Genomic DNA, 22,715 nt, shown 5'->3' with positions numbered 1-22,715 from the left:
TCCCTCTCCCTGCCCTTGTTCTGCAGTGGGTGCTGGAGCACCTCCCTGGACAGAAGGGAGGAGTAAAGACTCGTTTCAACCTCAGGGCCACCAGGTGGATAGTGGGGCCCCGTCTGGGTGGACGCTGCGGGTGGGCTGGCCCTAGGAGTCTGGAGAAGAGCATTTCCCTAAGGTCCTGGGGACACATTTTGGTTCAAGGCGCATAGGGGAGGCCGGGCAAGAGGATGGGGTCTTCCGGGGAGACTGCTCAGAGCCTGGTGGAGGCCTGGAGGACACCCACGCTGCAGCTGCAGGGCGTGGGGCCCTAGTGCTTGGATGAGGACAGCAGCGGTGCTGAGGGGCCGCTCCCGGAACTGGGCGTGGGAGACGGGCCGGTGAACCCCGGCAGCCCTGGGGAGGGCGGTGGCACTGGAGCGGCCTGCGGTCTCTAGGGGGCCCTCGGACGTTGGAGGAGACCTCAGAGTGTTAGTCCAGGCTCACGGGGTGTCCTGGGCTTCCGAGCCCCATCAGGTGGGGGTCGGGTGGATTCAGAGTCCGGAAGTGTCCCTCGGCACACAGGAGAGGAGGGGGCCAGGGACTGTCGGGGTGGAAGAGGAGCAGTGGGCAGGGTCCCCACTGTAGGTCCAGAGCGCGCGGGCTCCCGGAGTCGGAGCGCGGGTCCGGAGCAGGGCGTCCGCGCCGCGCGCTCCGCCGCGTGGGACCCTGAGAGGCCCGGGACTGGGACGTCGCAAGAACGACGGGGCAGTTCCTGGGAAGCTCAGGGTCCAGAGTATGATATTAATATTTTACAGTTTGTAAAGCCCATCAGTCCTTTAGATTTTATCCACGACCCCACGCGAGCAGGCGGCGCGGGACACGCTAACCTCACGTTACCTATTCGCTCCGGGGCAGCAGCGACCTCGCGGCTTGGGGAGCCCGGGCCGCGCACTTCTGCCCCGCGGCCGGGTGTGCGCTCAGCCTCCGCCGGCACGTGGCTCTGGGGGAGAACTAGGGGGGCACCCGCAGGGGGCGCTGGCGGCTCAGTGGATGCAGGGAACTCTGGAGCGGACAGACTTTGGGGAGACCACAGGGCCTGGAGGGGCGCAGGGCGCGCCCCGCACAGGCGCGCGCGGACACGGCAGGGCGCGGAGTGGCGCGGCGCGGGCCGGGGCGGGGATGCGCGCGCGCCCTCTGCCGCCTCCTGGGCTGGGTCGCCTCCGGGGCGGGGCGGGCTCGCGTGCCGGGTGGGGCCGCTCTTGTTCGCCCGCCGCCGCCGCCTGGTCCCCGAGATGCTACCGCCAGCAGCCGCGCAGCCACAGCTCCCGGGCCGTGCGCGCTTCCCCCGTGGGAGCGCCTGAGCCTCCGCGCCCCGCCGGCCCGGGTAAGTGCCCTGGGCGGCTCTGCCGGCCCCTGTCCCGCGATGGAGACCCTCTTGTAGAGCCCTCCTCCCGCTCCATCCTCGCGTCGCCAGGCCCTGGGGTCCGAAGGGCGGCTTCTCACCTAAAAATAAAAAGGCACTTATGAGGGAAGCCAGTCTGCTCCCAGCGCTCGTGCCCTCTCAGGTGCCCTGCCCGGGGGTATCAGACCCCGACCCCCCACTCCCCTCACACTGTGAACGGAACCCCCTGCCTGTGACCCGCTGCCTGAAGGATTGCACTAAGCGCCCTTTGCGCTTGGTCTGCTTGCGTTTTGGGCAGATGCGGGCGGGACTCTGAACAGGCCCTCCCAGGACCACCGGTGGGGCCAGACCAGACCTGGGGACTCCCCAAGCATGGTGGCAGTTGGGCCCTCTGCTTCCAGACGTGAAGATGGTTCTCACTCTTGGGAAGGGTGAAGGGCCGGTGTTCCAGGAATTCTCTGGGTTTCAGTTAATGGCACCAAGAAGTATTTTCCCCCAAAGCCTCAAGTTCCCAGATTGTGAACACTTTGTGAGGGACGCACTCATAGGGAGGTGACCGCCTGGAATCAGAGGTCAGGGCTGTGGGGTCCCTGCCCTTGGATCCCTCCTGTCTTTTCTGGGCCTTCCCCAGGGGCTGGGGCCGGAAGCACCTGCTCACCCTTGGGAGTGCCCAGCAGGCCTCAAGCTGTGGCCGCACAGTGGGGCCGTGGGGGAACAGCCCCCACTGATCACCCACAGCCTCTGTGGGAACGGCCACAGGCTCTGGTCCTCGAGGGGCTCTGTGCAGAAAGGGCATGTGAGGGGTGCCCTGGAACTTCAGTCCCCAAGCTCTGGGTACGTGGCATGTGTGTGACTGGACTTGTGGCCTGGTTCGCGCTTGGCCCACACAGGGTGCCCTGCAGGCCACCTTGGCTGGCCGGCCTCCACTGACCTCGGCCATTAGGGCCTCGTGTCCGTCTCTGTGGGCTCCTGGGGCAGGGTGGCCACAGTGGAGCTCTCAGAACTGGCGTCAGAGGCCTGAGGTGATATGCCGATGGTCCCCACATGTGGACAGAAGAGTGCCCCGGGTAGAGGGCCTTACGTGGGGCCGTGACCTTTGCTGTGGCCCTCAGCGGCCGTATGAGGACTCTGAGGCCAGTGGCTGACGGGGTTTGGACTCAGCCCATGTATGCTGTTTCCCTCTGGTGCTGCTGGCCCAGAGTGCCGGATAGAGGGCCAGGGGCACGCACCCAGAGGGAATGGGGCTGCATGTGGGGCTTTTAATGTTTGACTTTTGGTTTTCTGTTTTCTAGAACAGGCATCTCTTACTTCCACCATAAGAGGAAGGGACTCACACAAGTTCAGATTTCTCTGTGAAACACACAGCCAGCTCAGAGCTTAGTGGGGTTGGGAGGCCCACACACCACCCTGTTGGGCCCAGCTCACATCAGTGTCTCCTGTGGCGCTCAGGTCCCCGGCCAGCACCCTAGCACTGTGGATGACTGTAGGAGGGACCCTGGCAGCTCACTGGGGGGATGGGGTCTCCTGAGACTGGTGTTCCCTTTACCTTTAACTTGGTGGCTACATGCCTAGCCCTTCTCAGGACTCAGGGAAACACCCCAGCCTCCTCCCCCCTCCAGTGGGGACTGGGCCTGGGATGGCCCAGCATGCTGGCCTCCAGCACCACTGAGGGCCGACCTGGTTCCCAGAGAAGAGCATGCATGGTGGCCAAGCCCCAGGGTGAAGCTGAGAAGCCTGGACCCTCCCAGGCACCCACCCACCTGCTCCTGCTCCAGCCTGTGGCCACCAGAGCCCTGTCCCAGCTCGCCCACACCAGCCCACCTCTCCAGCCCTCCTGTTCCCTAGTGCATCCCCATCTGCTTAAGCTGCCCTCATCTACTCTCAGTGTGCAGACCTCCCTGCAGGCATTTCTAGCATTGGTGCCTATTCCTCCCCTGCCATTCTCTTTCTTACTGTTCTGTACATTCTGTTTATATTTACATGTAACTTGTGTGCTATTTTTTATTGAGGTACAAGTCATAGAAAAACACTAACACCTTGAAAAAGCACTACTCGGTGGCATTTATTTAGTATATTGCCACACTTGTGCAAGCACCACCTCTGTCTCATTCCAAAACTTTGTTCTCCCCAAATGGAAACTGCTCCCAGTAAGCCCGTCACTGCCCATCCCTTCATCCCCAAGCCCCTGGCAACATAATCTACCTTCTGCCTCTGTGGATCGGCCTGTTCTGGATATTGTAGAGAACTGGGATCACATATGCAGACTTTGTGTCTGGCTTCATTCACACAGATTCCAAGGTTCATCTGGGTTGTTCTGTGCCTCTGAACACCATTTTTTACATGGTTGAGTAGTAGTCCCCCTTTCGTTTTGCCATCAGTTGATGGGCATGTGCATTGTTTACACCTTTTGGCTGTTGTGAATAATGATGATATGAGCATTTGTCTGCCAGATTGTGTTTGAACATGTTTTCAGTTCTCTGAGGCATGTACCTAGGGGTGCAATCACTGAGTCAGGTGGTAACTCTATGTGTTGCTTTTTGAGGAGATGCCACAATGTTTTCCACATCAGCTACACCATCTTACATCCACACCAATGGGATACAGGGTCCACATCCTCACCTGCAGTTATTATTTTCTGTTTTCTTGGGTAAAGCCATCCTAGTAGGTGTGAAGACATGCTGGGTTTGATTGACATGTCCCCAGCGACTAATGATGCTGAACATCTTTTCATGTGTTTGTTGACCGTTTATATATTATCTTTGGAGAAAGGACTAGCAAGTACTTTGCCCATTTTCAGTTGGGTTGTTTATCTTTCTATTGTTGTGTTGTAAGAGTTCTTTATAAAGTCTGGATACTAGAACCTTATCAGATACATAATTTTTGATATTTTCTCCCATCTGTGAGTTGTCTTTTCTCTTTCTCAGTAGTGTCCTCTGAAGCACACGTTTTTAAATTTTGATAAAGTCCAATTTATCAATTTTTTCTTTTCTTACTTGTGGTTTTGGTGACATAGTGTGATGGTGAGCTTAACTCCTTTTGGGTTACTGGACCTGATTCCAATGTGTATTGGCAGGGTGGAAGGGGAGGTCTTCCCACACACAACACCAAGCAATTCTCAAACACCAACAGGGTGTCTGAGAACTCAACTCAATTCTGACACTAGCTGCCGGGAGACAGCACCAGATTCCCTAGGTTAAGGGCTCCATCCTGCAAGACTGCCCTCACCCCTGACTGCAGACTCTGGTCGCATGCCCAGCGCAGTTATCTGTTCTTCTGAGAGATTGGAGGTTCCCACGACCTTGCCCTTAGGTTCGATTAATTTGCTAGAGTGGCTCAGAGAAGTCAGAAAAACACTTACATTTACCAGTTTAATAAAGGATACTGTAAAAGACACAAGTGAACAGCCAGATGAGGAGACACACAGGGCGGGGTCCCAAATACAAGAGCTTCTGTCCTCAAGGAGCCTGGGGCCTGGCTTGGGGGCACGCAGAGGCGTTTGCTTCCCCAAGTGTGGAAACTCTCCAGCAGAGCATTCCGAAGCAAGGTGCAAAGAGAGAGACACACTCCTCTCAGGGGTTTTGTGAGAGCTTCATTGCAGTCATGATTGACTAAATTATTGACCATTGTCTGATTCAGCCTCTAGCCCCTGCCCTTGGTCCGGGTCCAAAAGTCTCTTATTAACATGACAAAATACCCGTTTCAACTTTAAGACTGCAGTGTTTCCAAGAACTGTGGATGAAGACCAAATATATCTGGAAAATACATATTTGGTCATCTGAATGACCAAATTATATCACACATAGCTAAGACCCGAATGCCAAATTTAAGGTCATGAAGATATGGCCCTTCAAGGGTTTTATAGTTTCAGCTCTTACACTTAGGTCTAGCTTTGGTTAATTTTTTCATCGAGTGTGAGGGAGGGTGAACTTCGTTCTCTGGCACATGGGTGTCCAGTTGTCCTAGTGCCATTTGTCAATGAGACTGTTCTCTCCCCGTTGACTGGCCTTGTCAACCTTGTCCCAAACCAGTTGACCACATACGTGTATCCTTATGACACATTTTTTCTCTTTTTAATGTTTTAAAAAAACTTTTTGTTGTGGAAATCTCAAACCTTTTAACAGAAGTGGGGAGAATTTTATCATAAGGCCAGTTCATGCACCCACCAGCCCTGGCCAGACAGCCTTCCATACTGGCTGATCCACTTCCACTCCAGATCATGTAGAAGCAAACCCCTGACATGTCCTTTCTCTCATATATGTTTTAATATGTATCTCTAAAACATGTGGACCTAAAAATATCAGTTTCTATGTTTTTAACTTTAATGTTTTCTCTGAATTGAGAGACTTCAATATGTAGCAGTACTAACATTGAAGTAAGTGCAGAGGTGGCATGAGGACCTTGTAGGGTGCCCAGGTGGGGGCACATGCCCAAAGGGAACTTGGAAGAGTTCCTTCCCTGGAATGGGAAGTTCACTGATTTCCCGGCCTCTGGCAGTGCTGAGCAGCGACAGAAAGAGGAAGCCCTGGCTCCAAAGCCCAGACCTGATGGCTCCCCTCTGGGCTGGCCACCAGCAGGGCCTCCCTGTGCTCACTGTGGGGGGGAATGCTTGACAGGCCCTGTCTCTCAGTGGAGAGCAAGCAAGGAAGGATGGACTGGCGCCTAGAGGCAGTGGTGGCACCCGCCCAGCTCTGGTTCCGTTCACACCACTGCACGAGTGGGACGGGAGACACAGCGGGGCACCGTGTCCCTCCTGCCCTGGCCTTTCCACTGTGGCTGTCAGTCCTTTGGTGGCTACTTGGGTCACAAACCGCACAATGTGTTGCTGTCTTTGTTGTTTAAACGGTTGGTTATCTTTGAACGATATTTGAGTAGAGAGAACAAATTGCGTTCACCCACTCTGTCACCATCGGTACCACTTCCTGCGGCCTGAAGACACCCCATCACATGCCTGTGGTGTGGATCATTCGCACCACCTGTCTGTGAGGCAATGCACCTCCATCCCCGGGGTGTGGAATTCTTGGTGTCCGGCTCTTTCTTCAGCACTTTAGAGGTGTGGCTCCACCACCTTCTTGCCCACGTGTTTCTGATGTGGCATCTGCTGTCCTGTTTTCCCTTATTTCTGAGTTCCTGCTGCCATTTTCTCTGCAGCTGTTAAGACTGTTCTATTGCTGCTCTGAGCAGTTTGATTAGGATGTGCCTTGGTGAAATTTTCTTCATAGTTCTTGTGCTTCTTGTAGGTTTGCAGTTGTCACTACATTTGGACACATTTCTGCTATTATTTCTCAATTTTTTTCCCACTACCTCCCTTACTCCTCAAGTTAATTAAGTTCCCTTCTATTCCTGGTTTAATGAAAGTTTTTATTATTATGAGTGGATTTGGATTACAGCAAATCCTTTTTCGTATGTGTTGAGATAACCACAAGTATTTTTTCTTTAGTTTTAATACAGTGAATTATAATAATCAAATTTTGGATGTTGATGCAGCCTTGAATTCCTTGGATAAACCCATGTGTTGTGATGTATTGCCCTCTGTATGTATTGATGGATTCTATTTGCTAAGATCTGGTTGAGGATTTTTGTTTCTATGTTCTTGAAGGATATTAGTTTGTACTTTTATCATTTTGAAATGTCTTTGGTTTTGGTATAAGAGTAATGTTGAACTTAAAAATAAATTAGCAATTTTCAATTTTCTGCCAAAGATTGCAGAGAATTGGTATTATTTATTCCTCAAATTTGTACAACTTACTAGTGAAACCATCTGGACTAGAATTTTTTTGTTTTTTATTTGTTCTTGTTGTTGGGCTACATACAGGACTGAATAAGTTATCTATTTTTTCTTGAGTGAGTTTTGGTATTTTGTGTCTTTCAAGGAATTGGTCCATTTCATCTACATTGTTGAATTTATGGGGATAGTATTTGTCTTAGTCTGTTTGGGCTGCCTTAACAAAACACCACAGACTGGGCAGTGGGGGTGGGGGGCTTAAACAACAGAAATTTATTTTTCATAGTTGTGGAGGCTGGAAGCCTGAGATCAAGATGCCAGCAGATCTGGTTTCTAGTGAGTCTCTTGGCAGGCAAATCGCTACATTCATGTTGCGGAGAGAGAGCTCTGCTGTCTCTTCCTCTCTGATAAAGGCAGTAGTTCTGCAGATCAGGCTCCACCTTTATGGCCTCATGTACCCTTGATCACCTCCTCAGAGGCCCCATCTCCACGTACAGTCAAATGGGGAACCAGGGTTTCGACATAGTGATCTGGGGGTACACCACTAGCTTCATAGCAGTATTCTCTTATTTTCCTTCTAATGCTTATGGGATCTGTAGTGATGTCTTTCTTTCATTCCTGATATTGACAACTTGTGTCTTCTCTATTTCTGGATTAGTCTGCCTAGAGGTTTATCAATTGTGTTGATCTTTAACAAAACCAACTTTTGGTTTCATTGATTTTTATCTATTTTTCTGATTTAAGTTTCACTGATATTTCCTATTTATTATTTCCATCTTTTTACTTGATTTTGATTCATTTTCTCTTCTTTTAGTTTCTCAAAGTGAAACTTACTTATTTGAGGCCTTTAATTTTTTCTTAATATAAATGCTTAATGCCGTCAGTTTCCATCCAAGTACTGCTCAGCTGTATCCCAAAATGTTAGGTATGTTGTATTTTCATTTTCATTCACTTCAAAATAGTTTTAAATTTCTTTGAGACTTTCTCTTTGATCCAGTTTTATTTAGAAGTGAATTGTTTTCCAAATATTTGGGTATTTTCTGTATATCTAGCTAGTTTAATTCCATTATTGTCTGAGAACATACTATGTATGATTTCTATTCTTTTAAATGTGTTGAGGGTTGTTTTAAGTCCCAGAATGTGGCCTCTCTTGCTGAGTCATGTGCAAACAAACGCAGACCCTGCTCTTTTTGGATGGAGTGTTCTGTCAATTCCAGTTGGAGTCATTCTGTTTTTGTTTGGGTCCTGATTTTCTGTTTACTTATTCTTTTGATTACTGAGAAAGGAATGTCAAAGTCTCCAGTGAATGATCTTTTCAGTCTTACTAGTTTTTGCTCCATGTATTTTGGAGCTCTGTTGTTAGGTGCATACATATTTAGGGTTGCTCTGTCTTTTTGGAAAATCAACCCATGTCATTAAATAGTGACCTTTGCTCCCAGAAATGTCCCTCTTGTGATGTCCACTTTGACACTCATACAGCCTCTCCAGCTTCTTTTGACTGGTGTTTGCATCGTGTGCTTCCCACCCATTTGCTTTACCCACTTATGTCCTTACACTCAAAGTGTGTTCCTTGCATGTAAAGCAGGCGGGGGCCCCATTCCTGACGCCCTCACAGTGCTTCCTCCCCAGGGTGGAAATTGCGTGTTTGTGTCAGCCTCCTCTTCCAGGCTGCACTTGCTTGAGGCTGGGTAAGAGCTCTCCATGGCCCATCTGCTGGCCCAGAGCCCAGCACTGTGGGTTCACTGCATGCTGTCCGTGGGGTGTCTGTCTGCACTGCGCGGGAGGGTCAAGACTGATGCCCCTGAGGTGACAGCTGGGCATCTAGCCTGGTGTTGAGTGGGGGATTTACATAGGAAAGAGGAAGCTTTTGGCCCAGACTCCAGGGCCACGGAGGGGAGGGTGGGAAGAGGAAGAGGGATGGCCACAAGCCCGCAGCCATGAGCACTGACGCAGCACACAGGCCCTTGGTACTGATGGTGGTGTGTCCTGCTCGTGGACCCTGGGGAACGGCTTCTGTTTCCTGGTGACACATGCAGGATGTCTGCCTGCCATAAGCATTCTGAGCCCAGGGCTGTTTCTCTGGAGCAGGAGATGACAGGGTGCAGCTAGCATCCACGACGCTGCCTGTCAAGGGGCTAAACATGGTGGGGGTGCGTGTACCCTTCACACCTTCCTGCCCAGCAAGATACACAAGTGGTCCACACTGCAGGCTCAAGCTGGCAATGCCCAGAGCTCCTTGCCGGACATGCCCGTGAGCCTTGGGGTTGCGTGTGTCCCACTTGACACCCCCTTTCTTTCTTAGGCCAGAGACAATGATCCCGCCGGGCGAGTGCATGTATGCTGGGAGGAAGAGGAGGAAGCCTGTCCAGAAGCAGTAAGTGTCCCATCTTCCATTGTGATGGATTCCTACTGATGGAGGGTGGTACATGTGTGTTCATGAAGAAAGTGAGTTTCAGGAAAAGTGGTGGAGGGGGAGGATTCGGTGGAGATGTCCTAGTGGGGGGATTTGCAGGAGTTGCAGCGCCAAGCCAGAACCTGCTGCCTTCCTTCCACTGGCCCGCCTGGCTGCCGTGCTAGCCTAGGCAGGAGGGGGCGTCCGTCCGAACGTTGCCTCAGTGGCCAGAAGCCAAGTCTGGGCTGAGCCACCACCACAGGCCACATGTTTGTCTTTGATGTTGAGTGTGGGGCCCCCATGCCTACCACCCCTCCTGCGGTGCCAGTGGGCACCCTCTGGCCAGGTGCACAGCACCCCCTATTCCCCAGTGCCTCATGTCCCAGCTTCAGGCCTGGCCTTTGTGGGTTGGGGGTGAGCAGTGGACTGCACATGCACATCGTATGTCCTGGGACTGGGGGATAGCAGAGGAGTGGGACCCACCTGGACACAGGTGCCACTGGGTCCTAGGCCAGAGCCCACCCCAGAGAGTCCGCTGGGCTGGCACAGACATTGGCTGGAGCCTTTCCCCGGCAGAGCCCCCACAGCCTTCCCTCTTTCTCCCAGCCTTGGGATCAGGTCATGTGGGTTCTGAGGGCAGCACTGTGTCTGATGCTCACCCGGCATGGCACAGCTTCCTCCTGCTGCCTGCCTCCTCGTCCTCATTGGGCTGTGATTGGAGCTCACCGAACTGCACACATACAACATGCTCAGTCTGGCTGTGTCTGACAGCGTAAACACTGTGAAGCTGTCCCTGAAATCAAGGTCACAGACACTCCCATCTCCTTCCCTGTCAATCCTCTCTGTGTCATCCCTGGCAGCTTCTTGAGTTCTGCCCTGCACACTGGCTTGTGTGTCCTGGAATCTTCTCTCGATAGCCTGTGGCCTTCTTTCACTTGGCATGAGGTTTTGAGATCCATCCACATGTGTGCCTGTTCCTGGCTAGGGGTACTTCACCCTGTGCCCTCACCCGCAGGTGGCTGTTGGGCCACCCCCACTTTGGGGCTATGAACATTTACGTACAAGTCCTTGTATGGGCGTGCCTTCATTTCCCTTGGGTACAGCCCAGGAATGGGGTTGCCGAGGCATATGGTACATGTGCATCTAACTTTTTAAGAAGCCACCAACCTGTCTTCCAAAGTATGCATCATTTATGTCCTGGTAGCGGGACCTCGGAACTGCTTATTCCATGGTGCTGTGTCCTCCTGGCCTAATGTGTGTTTCTCTAATGACTGAAGGTGCTGAGTACCTTTTCATGTGCTTATTTACCATCTCATATCTTCTCTGGTGAAGTGCCAGTTTAAATAATTTGCCCATCTCATTTGGGGCTGTTTGTCCACTTGTTAAATTGCATACTTCTTTATATTTTCTGGACACAAAATCTTGTTGTGAATATATGTTTTTCCAATCTGGCTTCCCTTTTCTTTGTCCTAATGGGGTCTTTCAAAAGACACTTTCATCTTTTTGATGAAGATCAGTTTATCAATTTTTTACTTTATGTGTCCCAGCAGTATTTTACAGTTTCAGTCCAGATACCGTTAGATTTATTCCAGGTATTTTACACCTTTGTAACTGCTGAACAGCACTCTCCCTGCAGTAAAGGTGCGGGTCCCTGTCCCTGATGAGCAAAACTCCCGCATGTGCCCCTGGGCTCCAAGCCTGAGCCCAGACAGGAGTGCTTCCCTCCACACGGCCCCACCCCACCCTGGGCAGGTGGTGGGCGGTTCCTGCTCCCCTTCAATGTGGGGAGCAGGGAGGGAGGTGTTGGAGGTGCATCTTGGGACAACCAGTGTCCTCAGGAGGGCTGAATGAATGAGCTGTGTTTCCTAAGCAATTCCGACACCCATTTCTTCAGCTGGTGAGTCCCTCCCCCGGCTCCCTGGGAATGGGTGGATGAAGAGTCAACTCAACAGTAAAAAGCCAAACGGCCCAATTTAAACACTGGGCAAAGGACTTAGACAGACATCTCTCCCAAGGGTATATACAGATGCCAACAAGCTTGTAAAAGATGCTCAACATTATTGGTCATTGAGGAAATACAAATCAAACCACAATGAGACACCGCTTCACACCTGTGAGAATGACCACTCCGTGAGAAAGAGGAAGAGAAGCATAGGTGTGGGTGTGAGGCTCGGACCTGCCTGCACTCTGCTGGGAGTGCAGTCTCCCAGAGTCAGGCATAGGCCTGCGTCTTAGCCCAGCTGTCCCACGAGGCACATACCCAGGAGAACTACAAACATATGTTCAAGCAAAAACCGGGGCATGAATGTTGACCACACTGCTCCTTGCAATACCCATAAAGTGGAAGCAACCCAGACGGCCACTGCTGGTGGTGGGGGCACATGCAGTAAAGCCATGCAGTGAAGTATTACTTAGCCTTGAAAAAGAATGGCGTCTGACCCATGCAGCGCCAGACACAAATCTGGAAAGCATGATGTCGAGCGAAGGACGCCTGGCATGGGGTGCCTCACACTGCATGGTCCCACTGACAGGAGAGGAGGCAAATCCGTGGGACAAAAGTGAGGGCTCAGGGGCAGGGAACTGGGCCTTACTGGCAGCACGGTTTTATCTGGGGGATGGGATGTCTCGGGACATGGCAGAGGAGATAGCTGTGCAATGTGTGAATGTGCTAGATGCCATGGAACACTGCACCGTAATTAGCTTATGTTATGAATTATTTCTCAGTTAAAAAGAAAACTGAGGTGGTGCTGGGGTGGAGCTGCAGCTCCCTCGAGGCTTCTGTGTCCTGCGTCCCCCACAGCACGAAGGAGGGCGGGCCCCGAGGCTTCAACAAAAGGGTTCTTTAAGGCAGCTTACGGGAACTGACCGGCAGGCGCAATCGAAAATGGGGACTTCTGGAGGAAAGAGGCCCAAACCTCTCAGAGCAGCAGGACTCTGCAGCCCACCAGGCACCATGACCCAGGGTGGTCCCGGGTTCCAGGGCCCCATGTCAGCACCTGTCAGAGGCCCCTGCCCAGCCCCTTGCCTCTCTCCTGACTCTGGCTGTTGGTTCAGGCTCAGTGCTTCCCATGATGGCATCTAGGAAGGCCGTAGGCGGACCTTCCTGTGAGGAGGGCAGCAGGTCAGATGGGAGGTGACGGGCTGGGAGAGCAGATGGGGAGGTGACAGGGGGTGAGAGTTCAGGTGGGGAAGTGATGGGCTGGGAGGGTAGATGGGAAGGTGACTGGGGCTGGGAGGGCAGATGAGGAGGTGACTGGGGCTGGGAGGGCAGATGGGGAGGTGACTGGGGGTGGGAGGGCAGATGGGGAGGTGACTGGGGCTAGGAGGGCAGATGGGGTGGTGAGTGGGGGTGAGAATTCAGATGGGGAGGTGACTAGGGGGCAGGTTGGGCCCCAGGGTCAGCTGTCCCCAGGGAGTGTTGGTCAGGGACACCCTGGGCAGGGCCTCCCTGAGGGAGAGCAGGTCTGAGGTGGGGGACACAGGGCTCAGCCTTGCCCTCCAGGCCTTGGGGGTGGGTGCCCTTGGTCTTCCACCATCTTGGCCTCAGCCCCTTTCAGCCCCGCTGTGTGGACAGGGAAGTGAAGCCCAGAGTGCCTCTCCAGCTGATGCAGGGCTGGGAGTTGTGGGTCCCGAGAAGGTCGTGTGTCCAGACACCAAGGAGGGCCTGAGGGCTGGGCAAATAGGTGGTCAGGGGCCCTTCACCACGTGGGGAAGTGAGCACAGGGGTCCAGCACCTGCTGGACTCAGTAGGCAGGGCGTCCCCATCTGCCTGGTTAAACCTTCCCTGGCGAATGGCTGACTGCCTGCACAGCACCCTGGGGCAGCTCCTTTTGAAGCCGACTGCTCCTCCCAGCATCGCTGGCAGGGACAGTCTCCACTGTGGGGCTGGGGCCCTGGTGGGCCCTGAGTCTGACTGCTCCATCCCCACAGGAGGCCCCCCGCTGGGGCCGAGAGGACAAACCCTTCCAAGCGGCACCGGGACCGTCTCAATGCTGAGCTGGACCATCTGGCCAGCCTACTGCCGTTCCCACCTGATGTCATCTCCAAGCTGGACAAGCTTTCAGTCTTGCGTCTCAGCGTCAGCTACTTCAGGGTGAAGAGCTTCTTCCAAGGTAGGACTCACATCTGTGCCCATCCAGGTCTCACTTGGTCTCACAAGGTGGGCCCATTTGTGCCTCTTGTCCTGGGTAACTGTTTAGAGGGGATTTGCTGAATGCTGATGAATCACAGCTGCTCAGTGGATGGGGCAGGGGCTGGCCCTCCCTCTGCTTGGCTTCACTGGCTCCAGGGCCTGGGGCTTCCTTTCAGGGCCCAGCAGTCCAAGGAACCAGGTAGACCCACCTCATGGGGCAGCAGACAGGCTGAGCTCCAGAGTTCCTGTCCTGCTGTTGGCCAATGGAACTGCTGGGTGGCCAACCTATTGCTCTGCCTGTCCTGGGGGCACTGTGAGATCTGCCAGGTGCTAGCCCCCTGCACGTGTGTGCTGATGTGTCAGACCCTCCCAATAGCCCTGCTTCCACACCCAGAGCCCCAGGACAGACCTTAGTCTCCATGTGGCTTGGGTTAAGTCTGAACTTCTTCCAAAATTATGAGCTTACTATCTGTCTTTGGGGGCAGGTAAGATAATGTCTTAAGTAGTTGGGTATGGGCAATAGGGAATGGTGGGGACTGTGGCAAACTGCAGAACTCATGGTCTGTGGACAAGGCAGCCAACTTCACACATCCTCAACAAACCTGAACAGAACACCTGACTGCTGTGAGGATGGATGGTAGCAAGGCTCTGGGACTGTGTGCCCATATCTGTCCCTACTCTCACACCTGTGGGAACAGTTTGCCTGGTGTGGCTATAGCTAGGCCTGGGAATCCTGTCCAGGTGGGTCAAGTATGACTCGGCCACTGCATGTTGCTGGTTGTCCCTAGCACCCCAGCAGTGGGTGGGGGGCAGCATTCTTGAGGACTTGGCCAGAGCTGCAGGGTGCTCTGCCTGCTGTGTACTCCAGCAGGGCCCCGGCACCCCTCTGAAGGGCCCCATGGAGCAGGAACCCCAAACCCTCTGGTCACCACTGGCTGTTGAGACCCCACTGTGTGGTGACAGTTCTGCATGTGGATCTCAGTTTCCTCCCTACCTGTTTGATGCCCCAGAATCCTGGAGGTCCACACCTGCTCTAGGATGCAAACCCCCTGTTGGTAGTGAGGGCTGGTCCTGCATCGTGCTCTGCCCCATAGTGGAAAGGCTGGCTGACCCCAAGGGGAGGTGGAGCACACAGGTGGCATGGGGTGGCTGAGCTGGGGTCAGTCCTGGGGCCTGGGGTTCGGGGATGCAGGGTCAGCTGGGGGCTCCTCTGGGCCATCCCTGCTCCCCGCACCTCCCCTTGCCACCTGCTGGTGTCTGCCCCCCACAGGCCTGTGGCATCTGAGTTTATGGAGCTTGGTGCTTCCCAGCAAACTACGTGCTCTTCTTTTGGGTTAAACAGTAGCTCTGATGCCACCCTTTGGAGGGTGGCAGAAAATGGTGGGAGCTGTGGTGGGAGATTCAGTGGAGGTCACCAAGAGGGTCGTGTGGGCCATGGGCTTCCTGGAGGAGGCAAGGGGGGCAGGCCATTCTGCAGGCTGCACTGTGCCATCTGTGGCTCAGATCCCATGCGTTCCTGCATGTTGGGTGGGGCCTCCTTGGTGTTCCTCCCACACGTAGTGCTCTGGGGCCCTTCCTAGGGACAGAGGGCCTCCCCAGCTGCACTGGGTTTCATGAGGCCCTTGGGTGCCAGGGCTTGCCACCCTCCCCAGGCCTGCACTGGGACTCTCACCAGCCCCCTCTGCCCTGGACATAGCCAGTGAGGTCTCCAGAGAAGCAGTTGCCCTTGGGTGCACATCCGTATCTGAACCTCCGTAGGGACCTCTGTCTGCTTGCTGGACCATTCAGAGCTGTGTCTGAATTCTGTCTGACTCTCCTTCACAGTGTCCACAGTGCCTGGCTCGTGCCCTGTCTCTGCCCAGACCTGCATTTCCTTAGATTTCAGGCTATTGGTTGCCTGGAGACCTCAGATCTCTGACAGCCTCAGATTTTTACAGTTTGCAAACTGCAACCCTATGTTGTCGGGTGATGCAGGCCCTGACTGACTTCCCCTACAGCATTTTGAGTTATACTTTTTAAGTTTAAAATCAGCAGACACCCGGCAGTGGGGTCTCTGAGTGGCTGGAGGGCATGTACCAGTCCAGGTCAGCTGTGGGCTCAGCACTGGCCGCTGGGTCCTCAGGGGCTTTGAGGAGCCCAGAGGCTTCACCAGTTTTCTGACTTGGGTGGGGGTGCTGCACAGGCCTCTCCCAGCCCCTTCTGGTGTCCCTTCTGGGAGGAGGGTCTGTCTTGGGTGTGAGATCACCACCACTGCTGTCGGTGTAAAGGTCCAGGCTCCTTGTCCTGGCCACCCAGGCCATGATGCGGCCAGACAGGTAGTTCAAATCAGTCAAATTGTGGTTGAAATCATCATTTGGTTGCTTTTGTGTAAGTGTCATGACTGTGCATTACACGCACAATTGAAGATGGCCAGGCATCCATGTGCGGCTCCACACTGGCATGCCGAATAGATGGGGGAGCCGGAGTCACCAGGCAGCCCCAAGTTGGGGCACACGGAGCCTGCTTTGGAGAACTTTGAAGAGGCAGAAGGAATTCTGTCTCATCAGGGAAAAGCCACATGACCTTCAAAACAGACAGAACAGAAGTCATGGGGCCCGGACTGTTGGCCTGAGGGCTTTCAGTAGGATGTACAGGGAGGATGGGGTTACGGTGAGAGTCAGGATCCAGCTCTGATGTGAGGACGAGGGCAAGATTGAGGTTCAGGGTTACGGTGAGATGTGGGTGACGTCAATGGTGATGGTGAGGGGTCAGGTCCAGGGGCCAGGGCTAGGGTTAGAGTGAGGTGTTCAGTAAGATATATGGGGAGGATGGGGTTACAGTGAAAGTTAGGATCCGGGTTTAATGTGAGGGTGAGGGCAAGATTGAGGGCTAGCCCAGGGAGTTCCAGAACAGAGCAACTGCCATTAGACTGCTCAAGCAGGGGCTGCTGGCTCTCAGACTGCCTTCAGACACCCTCACACCCTGGCTCTGATGCCAAAACTCCCCATGCATGGGACTCTGTCTGCACAAACATGCCTGGAACCCCTCCTATGCCCAGGGCCCATCCCCATGCCCGAGACCCCATCCCCATGCCCCACCCCTATGCCCAAGACCCCATCCCCATGCCTGAGACCCCCACCCCATGCCTGAGACCCCATCCCCATGCCTGAGACCCCCATCCCCGTGCCTGAGACCCCATCACCATGCTCGAGACCCCATCCCCGTGCCTGAGACCCCCATCCCTGTGCCCAAGACCCCATCCCCATGCCCCATCCGCATGCCTGAGACCCACCCCCATGCCCCATCCCCGTGCCTGAGACCCCATCCCCGTGCTCGAGACCCTATCCCTGTGCCTGACACCCCATCTCTGTGCCTGAGACCCCATCCCTGTGCCAAGACCCCATCCCCATGCCCGAGATCCCATCCCCATGCCCGAGACCTCATCCTCATGCCCGAGACCCCATCCCTGTGCCCGAGACCCGTCCCCGTGCCCAAGACCCCATCCCCGTGTCCAAGACCCCATCCCCATGCCTAAGACCCCATCCCCGTGCCCGAGACCCCATCCCCATGCCCGAGACCCCTTCCCCGTGCCCAAGACACCACTGTGCCTGAGACCCCATCCAATGCCTGAGACCCCATCCCCATGCCTGAGACCCCATCCTCATGCCCGAGACTCCATCCCCTGCCCGAGACCCCATCCCTGTGCCCCATCCCCGTGCCCGAGACCCCATCCCCATGCCCAAGACCCCATCCCATGACTGAGACCCCATCCATGTGCCTGAGACCCCATCCTCGTGCCCGAGACCCCATCCCCGTGCCCGAGACCCCATCCCCATGCCCAAGACCCCATCCCATGACTGAGACCCCATCCATGTGCCTGAGACCCCATCCTCGTGCCCGAGACCCCATCCCCGTGCCCGAGACCCCATCCTCATGCCCGAGACCCCATCCATGTGCCTGAGACCCCATCCCATGCCCGAGACCCCATCCCCGTGCCTGAGACCCCATGCCATACCCAGGGCTGTCGGTGGTCACTCAGCTCCGGTGGTGTTGAGGTCAGCTTACTATGTCACTTGGAGCATTATCAGGTTGTCAGGACCAGTGTTCTCTTCTAGGATGTCATTAGGAATTGACAAGTCATGCAAATGTGAGGAAAGTGTAACGTAAGATGCCAGGACAGGTTGAGGGAGTGGTGCCCTGACCAGCCTTGGGAGGCACCTCTTGCACAGCTGGAGGACTGGGCTAATGCACCCCCTGCACAGTGACTCATTTGGAAGCTCAGGCCAGGTCTGGGGCCTCCCCAAGTGGGAGGTCAGCTCACCCTCCTGCACTGGCACACCCCATGGCCTGGACCTCCTGGCCAGGGGACTGGGGGATGGGCCATCCCCAGATGGCTGTCCACCTAAGTCCTACTTCTTAACCAGAAGCAAGTGACTTTCCCCTTTTATTGCCAATCCCACACCCTCCCCCGAATGCAGGCGAACGCCCCTTGGGTCTGCCTGAGCCTTGATGGCCAACTCCATGCTTGTGCTATGGGCTGGTCTGTCTCTGCAAAGCACATCTGTGTCACAGGAGGTGGTGACTGATGGGCACGTGTGGAGGATGACATAATGAGCTTGACTCCTCCATCACACCTTTTCTACCAAGGATTCCGAAGCTTGTAAATCCCCCCAAGTGTATATTTTAGAGAAAATTGTAAAAACTTTCCCTGAATTCATTTTCACTGCATAGTTAGAAAAAGTTGAGCTATAAAAACTGTATCTTAGTCTGTGCTTCCTGACTCAAAAATGGGCAAGCTAATTTCATCAAAGCTTCCATAAAAAGTCACCTTTAATAAGGACATGAACTGAAATGTTTCAACGTCAAAGGGTAATGATGACCTGAAAATTTACTTGTAATGTTTACATTAGTGTGACTTTCATGAATTCTTAAAAGGGAATGGGTTTATTTTATTTTATTTATTCTGTTTTTGCCTAGAGCAAGGGGTTGGAGCGTAAGCTGTACATCCCTCTGCTTATGGGCAACAGTGGGATTTTCCAGGCTTATAAACTGCACAAGGTTGAACTGCAGGTTGATAAAGGGGAGGGGAGGGGGCAGAGGAGATGCATAAAGGCCCCAAGGTCAGGGAGCAGAGCAGGGCACCTCCAGGATGTGTGGTCAGAGAAGCCCCCATGCTCCCACATAAGCCCTGAGGTGTATTAGGACCACCTGCCCCTGCAGCATGAGCTCGCTGGGCCAGAGTGGTGGAGAGCCACGCAGGGACAAGGGGCCTTGCAGGTGGACGGCATTCACTGAGAGCCACGTGGTGGAGCATCAACCTGGGAAGATGCAGAGGAGCAGCAAGGTGCAGTCAGCGAACAGAGCGGGCGAGGCAGGAGGAAGCAGCTTCTGCTCTGTGAAAACGTGGGCACTATTCGCCCGTGATGTGGCTGCACTGAGGGCTGTGTCTGGGCCCTGACCCTTGGCAGCCTGTCTACCGCACATGTCCGTCCCGGAGCCCTGCCTGGTGGGTCCTGGTTCCCTGCTCACCTGGGCCGGTTAGGTCTCCCCAGCCCACGTGGCTGGGCAGGTCCAGGGGTCACACACAAGTGCGTCCCAGGACCTCCATGTGGTTGGCACATCAGGAACACATGCTCCTCAAGACCCTTGAAGGTCCTGTAGCCAGGGTGGACATGTGGACAGCTTTAAGCTAAATGGCACCAATTTTCAGCTCTCTCCTAAGAGCAGTGTTTCTCTGCATGAGCCTGCAGTGGACTGAATGTGGATGCACTTGGAGATGAGCCTCTAGGGAGGTAACTGAGCTAAGTGTGAGGCCATACAGTGGGGCCTGATCCCATAGGCTTGGTGTCCCTATCAGGAGAGATACCAAAGAAACTCTGCCTGCCCTCCCCTCCCTGCAGGCTGAGGAGAAGCCACGTGAGGACAGGGCAGAGGGGAGTGTCTACGAGCCAGGACAGGAGCCTCGCAGGCAGTACCTGACCTCAGACATCCAGCCCCAGGAATAAACCTGTGTTTGAGCTGCCCATGTGTGGTTTTGTCATTGGCATGGCAGGGGCCCAGAAATCACCCTTCTCTGCTGGTGTGGACGCATTTCCAAAGGGAATGGTGGGTCCCTGAGTTTCTCTTCAGCTCTTCGCCTTCCTGCAACCCTTCCTCTCCACCACTGACCCTGCAGGGAAGACAACTTCTCCTGGGGGGCATTTCCAGCCAAGACACACAAGTTTTGAGCCATTCGGGATAGAGAGCCCCCCTGCTTCTCACCTCAGGGTCCCAAGAAGCCCACTAGTGGGGGAGGGGTGATCTTGATTATTTTATGCACTGGTTTTATTTTTCCTACCATCTCAATTACTTCTAAAGACAGGTCTGGCAGAAGCGGGAGCAGGCTTTGCTCGTTAACACGTGTACCTGCTCTCTCTGCCTGGTACCTGTGTCACACAGGACAGCAGAGCCAGGAATCAGGGCCAGCATGACCAGTCACCCACAGATCTTTGTGGACCCCGGTAGCCCCAGGGCTTCTCTGGTCCCTTCCAGGTGATTCCCTGCCCTCTGCTCAGGTGGGTTGTCTGGCAGGCTGAGCCTGCTGCCAGTGTGGTCAGTCCAGTGAAATGGTTAAAACTCCTCTATCCTTCAGGCGTGAGCCTCCTCCCCACCCTCACCTGAGGTCAGGCTGGCTGCAGTCCCCACCCTTCCCATTTGGAGCAGCAGCAGGGAAAAAGGGGGCAGCTGGGAGAAGCCGGCATCACTGTAGGTGGAGCACACGGCCCTGCAGGGACCCAGGGAGTCTTTGGCCAATGCGGGCCATGCACCCTCTCCCTCCAGGCCCCTCTGCCTCCTCCTCAGTCCCAGGTGTCGAGACCTCCAGCCCCTCCTGCTGAGGACTCTTCCATGCTCCTTCCTGGGAGGATGAATCTTCTTAGGCCAACATTTAGGCACTGTGGTCCCACTTACTCCCCAGAAATGTGCACCTTGGACCCGCCAGGTTGTTCCCATCTAGGAACTCCAGATGCAGCCTTTGCCTTTTGGACTTCACAAGTGTCAAGAGGCACTGGCCCCAGGAGGCACATGGCAGGCCCAAGCAGGGGTCCTTCTGAAGCCCCTGTCACTGGATATGCGGTGAGGAGAGAAAGGCCTCTCCTAGTGCAGGTAGGGATGTGGGACTGAGTACAGCCCCTCCAAGGAAACCTTGCTCCTAGCCTTGAGCATCTCACCTCTGACCCCTCCCTAGTCACCTGGGGTCTCATTGTGGGACTTGGGTATAGTTGGTACCTGTTGTTGTGGCACCTCAGCCAGAATTCAGACTGAAAGAGTCACATATTAACAACCTGTTATAACAGAAGAAAACAGGCTGCCATGATCCCCATCCTCCTCTATGCAGTCTAGCAGGGAAGCTCTGCCGCCACACGCAGCCTTTGCCATCTCCAGCAGCACAGCAGACCAGTGACTGGCAGTCCTCCTGCTGATAACAGCCAAAAGTACAAGATAAGATAACTGCAACCTTCAACAATATTTTGATCAGCCAGCAGGAAATTAAGGAATACTCAGAAATGAAAATCCAAGTGACTATGAGAATGCAAAAAGAGCTTTATTAAAGAAAATTTCAAAGGATGTACTTCATGCAGAGGGAAGGGAATTCCAGGTGGGAGGTTTGAGGTGCAAGAAAGAGTGAAGAAGGAGATGACGACGTGGGTAAGTCAGAGCAGACACTGTGTAAAACAGTGATGCTGATATTTTGTGAGAACAACAACAAAAAAGTGAAATAAATTCCTAACCATAGTAGCATATAAATTCAGAGAGAGAGAGATCTAAGTTAAAGAGCTCAATGTTTCTCATATTAATTTCCTTTGGAGGTTGGTTAGCTAATTCATAATAGAATGTCAGGATAACCAGTAAAAAGAGAGAAATGGAGTTTATCTATTAAACTAGTGGAGAGAAAAAAGTAGAATGAGAAAATGCAATCAATCAAAAGAAAAAAGACAAGGAGAAAAAAGAAATGTGAAAGGGTAGAGAAGAAAGTAGAAATTACAAGTCTGTCATGAATTATAGTAAGCATAAATGGACCAAACATGACAAATAAAAGACAAGGATGATGAGAGTGATCACTGTCTGTTTACAGAGGCACAGAAAGAGTGGAAGTAAAAAGATTAAAAAATGCCATCTGAAAGAAAGCTGATGAAGCTCTATTAATGTCAAGAAATTGATATGGGGTAAAAACATTATTAGATATTATGACAGTGTCACTACCTAATGATTAAAAATTCATTTCATCAGTCACACAATGTGTGTACTTCCAATAACATAACCTAAAAAATATAAAACAAATACTGACAGAACTATAAGTAAAAATACATGAATTCATCATTAGAGAGAAATATTTTAAGTAACTGTATTTAATAGGTAAATTAAAAAATCAGTAAAGATTCTAGAAGATTTGAACAATGCAAAAAAGGGGTTTGAGGGCTGAGCGAATGGACACTCATAAAACACTGTTGTCTGAAACTAAAGAATTCACATCTTTTCAGGCCTAAATGGAACTTGTAAGTACATTGAAAATATATTGGTCAATAAAGCAAGTTTCAATAAATTTCAAAAGACAAAGTGATGAAAAATGCATGGTGAGACCTCAATGCAATTAAGCTGGAAATCAATAAAATGAAGGCTGGAAACCCTCATATTTGGAAATAAACACACTTGCAAATAACTCATAGATTAAAGAAGAAAACATGGTGATTTTGAAAATATTTACAAACCCAAATGCCCGCATGCAATATAATACTTAGAAATAAATAACCTTAAGTGTTTATATATAACAAGAAGGGCTGGAAATCAGTGAGCTAAGCTTTGCTTTTTTTATAAAGAAAAGCAAAATAAAAAGTCAAAGAAAGGAAATTATAAAGTAGAAGACTGTTGAAATAGAAAAGACACATACAAAAGATTTCCTTTAAAATTTACAAAGATCTGGTGAGATAAACAAGGAAAAAGGAATAAACAGTACTGGGAATGTAAAAGGAACACAATTATAGGTGCAGATATTTAAAAGATGATTTGAGGCTGTGAAGAACAGAGTTATGCCAATAAATTGAAAGCATAAATGAACAAATTCCTAGAAATACAG

General features: G+C 52.8%; 1 protein-coding gene across 6 annotated transcripts in view; it reads left to right on the top strand.

Annotated features, from left to right (window-relative positions):
• Positions 1 to 830: 830 nt before the first annotated feature.
• The window catches only part of AHRR (aryl hydrocarbon receptor repressor), a 59,809-nt gene continuing 37,924 nt past the window's right edge, over positions 831 to 22,715 (top strand). For all 6 annotated transcript variants that reach the window (XM_073238507.1, XM_073238498.1, XM_073238514.1 and 3 more), the window contains exons 1-3: positions 831 to 1,360; positions 9,403 to 9,474; positions 13,423 to 13,604. In XM_073238507.1, the coding sequence (XP_073094608.1) occupies positions 9,413 to 9,474; positions 13,423 to 13,604 (244 nt within the window). In that variant the 5' untranslated portion in view covers positions 831 to 1,360; positions 9,403 to 9,412. The remainder of the gene's footprint in view (positions 1,361 to 9,402; positions 9,475 to 13,422; positions 13,605 to 22,715) is intronic.

The sequence above is a fragment of the Manis javanica genome, chromosome 1 (genome assembly GCF_040802235.1).
Source record: "Manis javanica isolate MJ-LG chromosome 1, MJ_LKY, whole genome shotgun sequence".
Classification (NCBI taxonomy): domain Eukaryota; kingdom Metazoa; phylum Chordata; class Mammalia; order Pholidota; family Manidae; genus Manis; species Manis javanica.
Note: the sequence above shows the minus strand (reverse complement) of the source record. Positions and strands in the feature narration are given on the sequence as shown.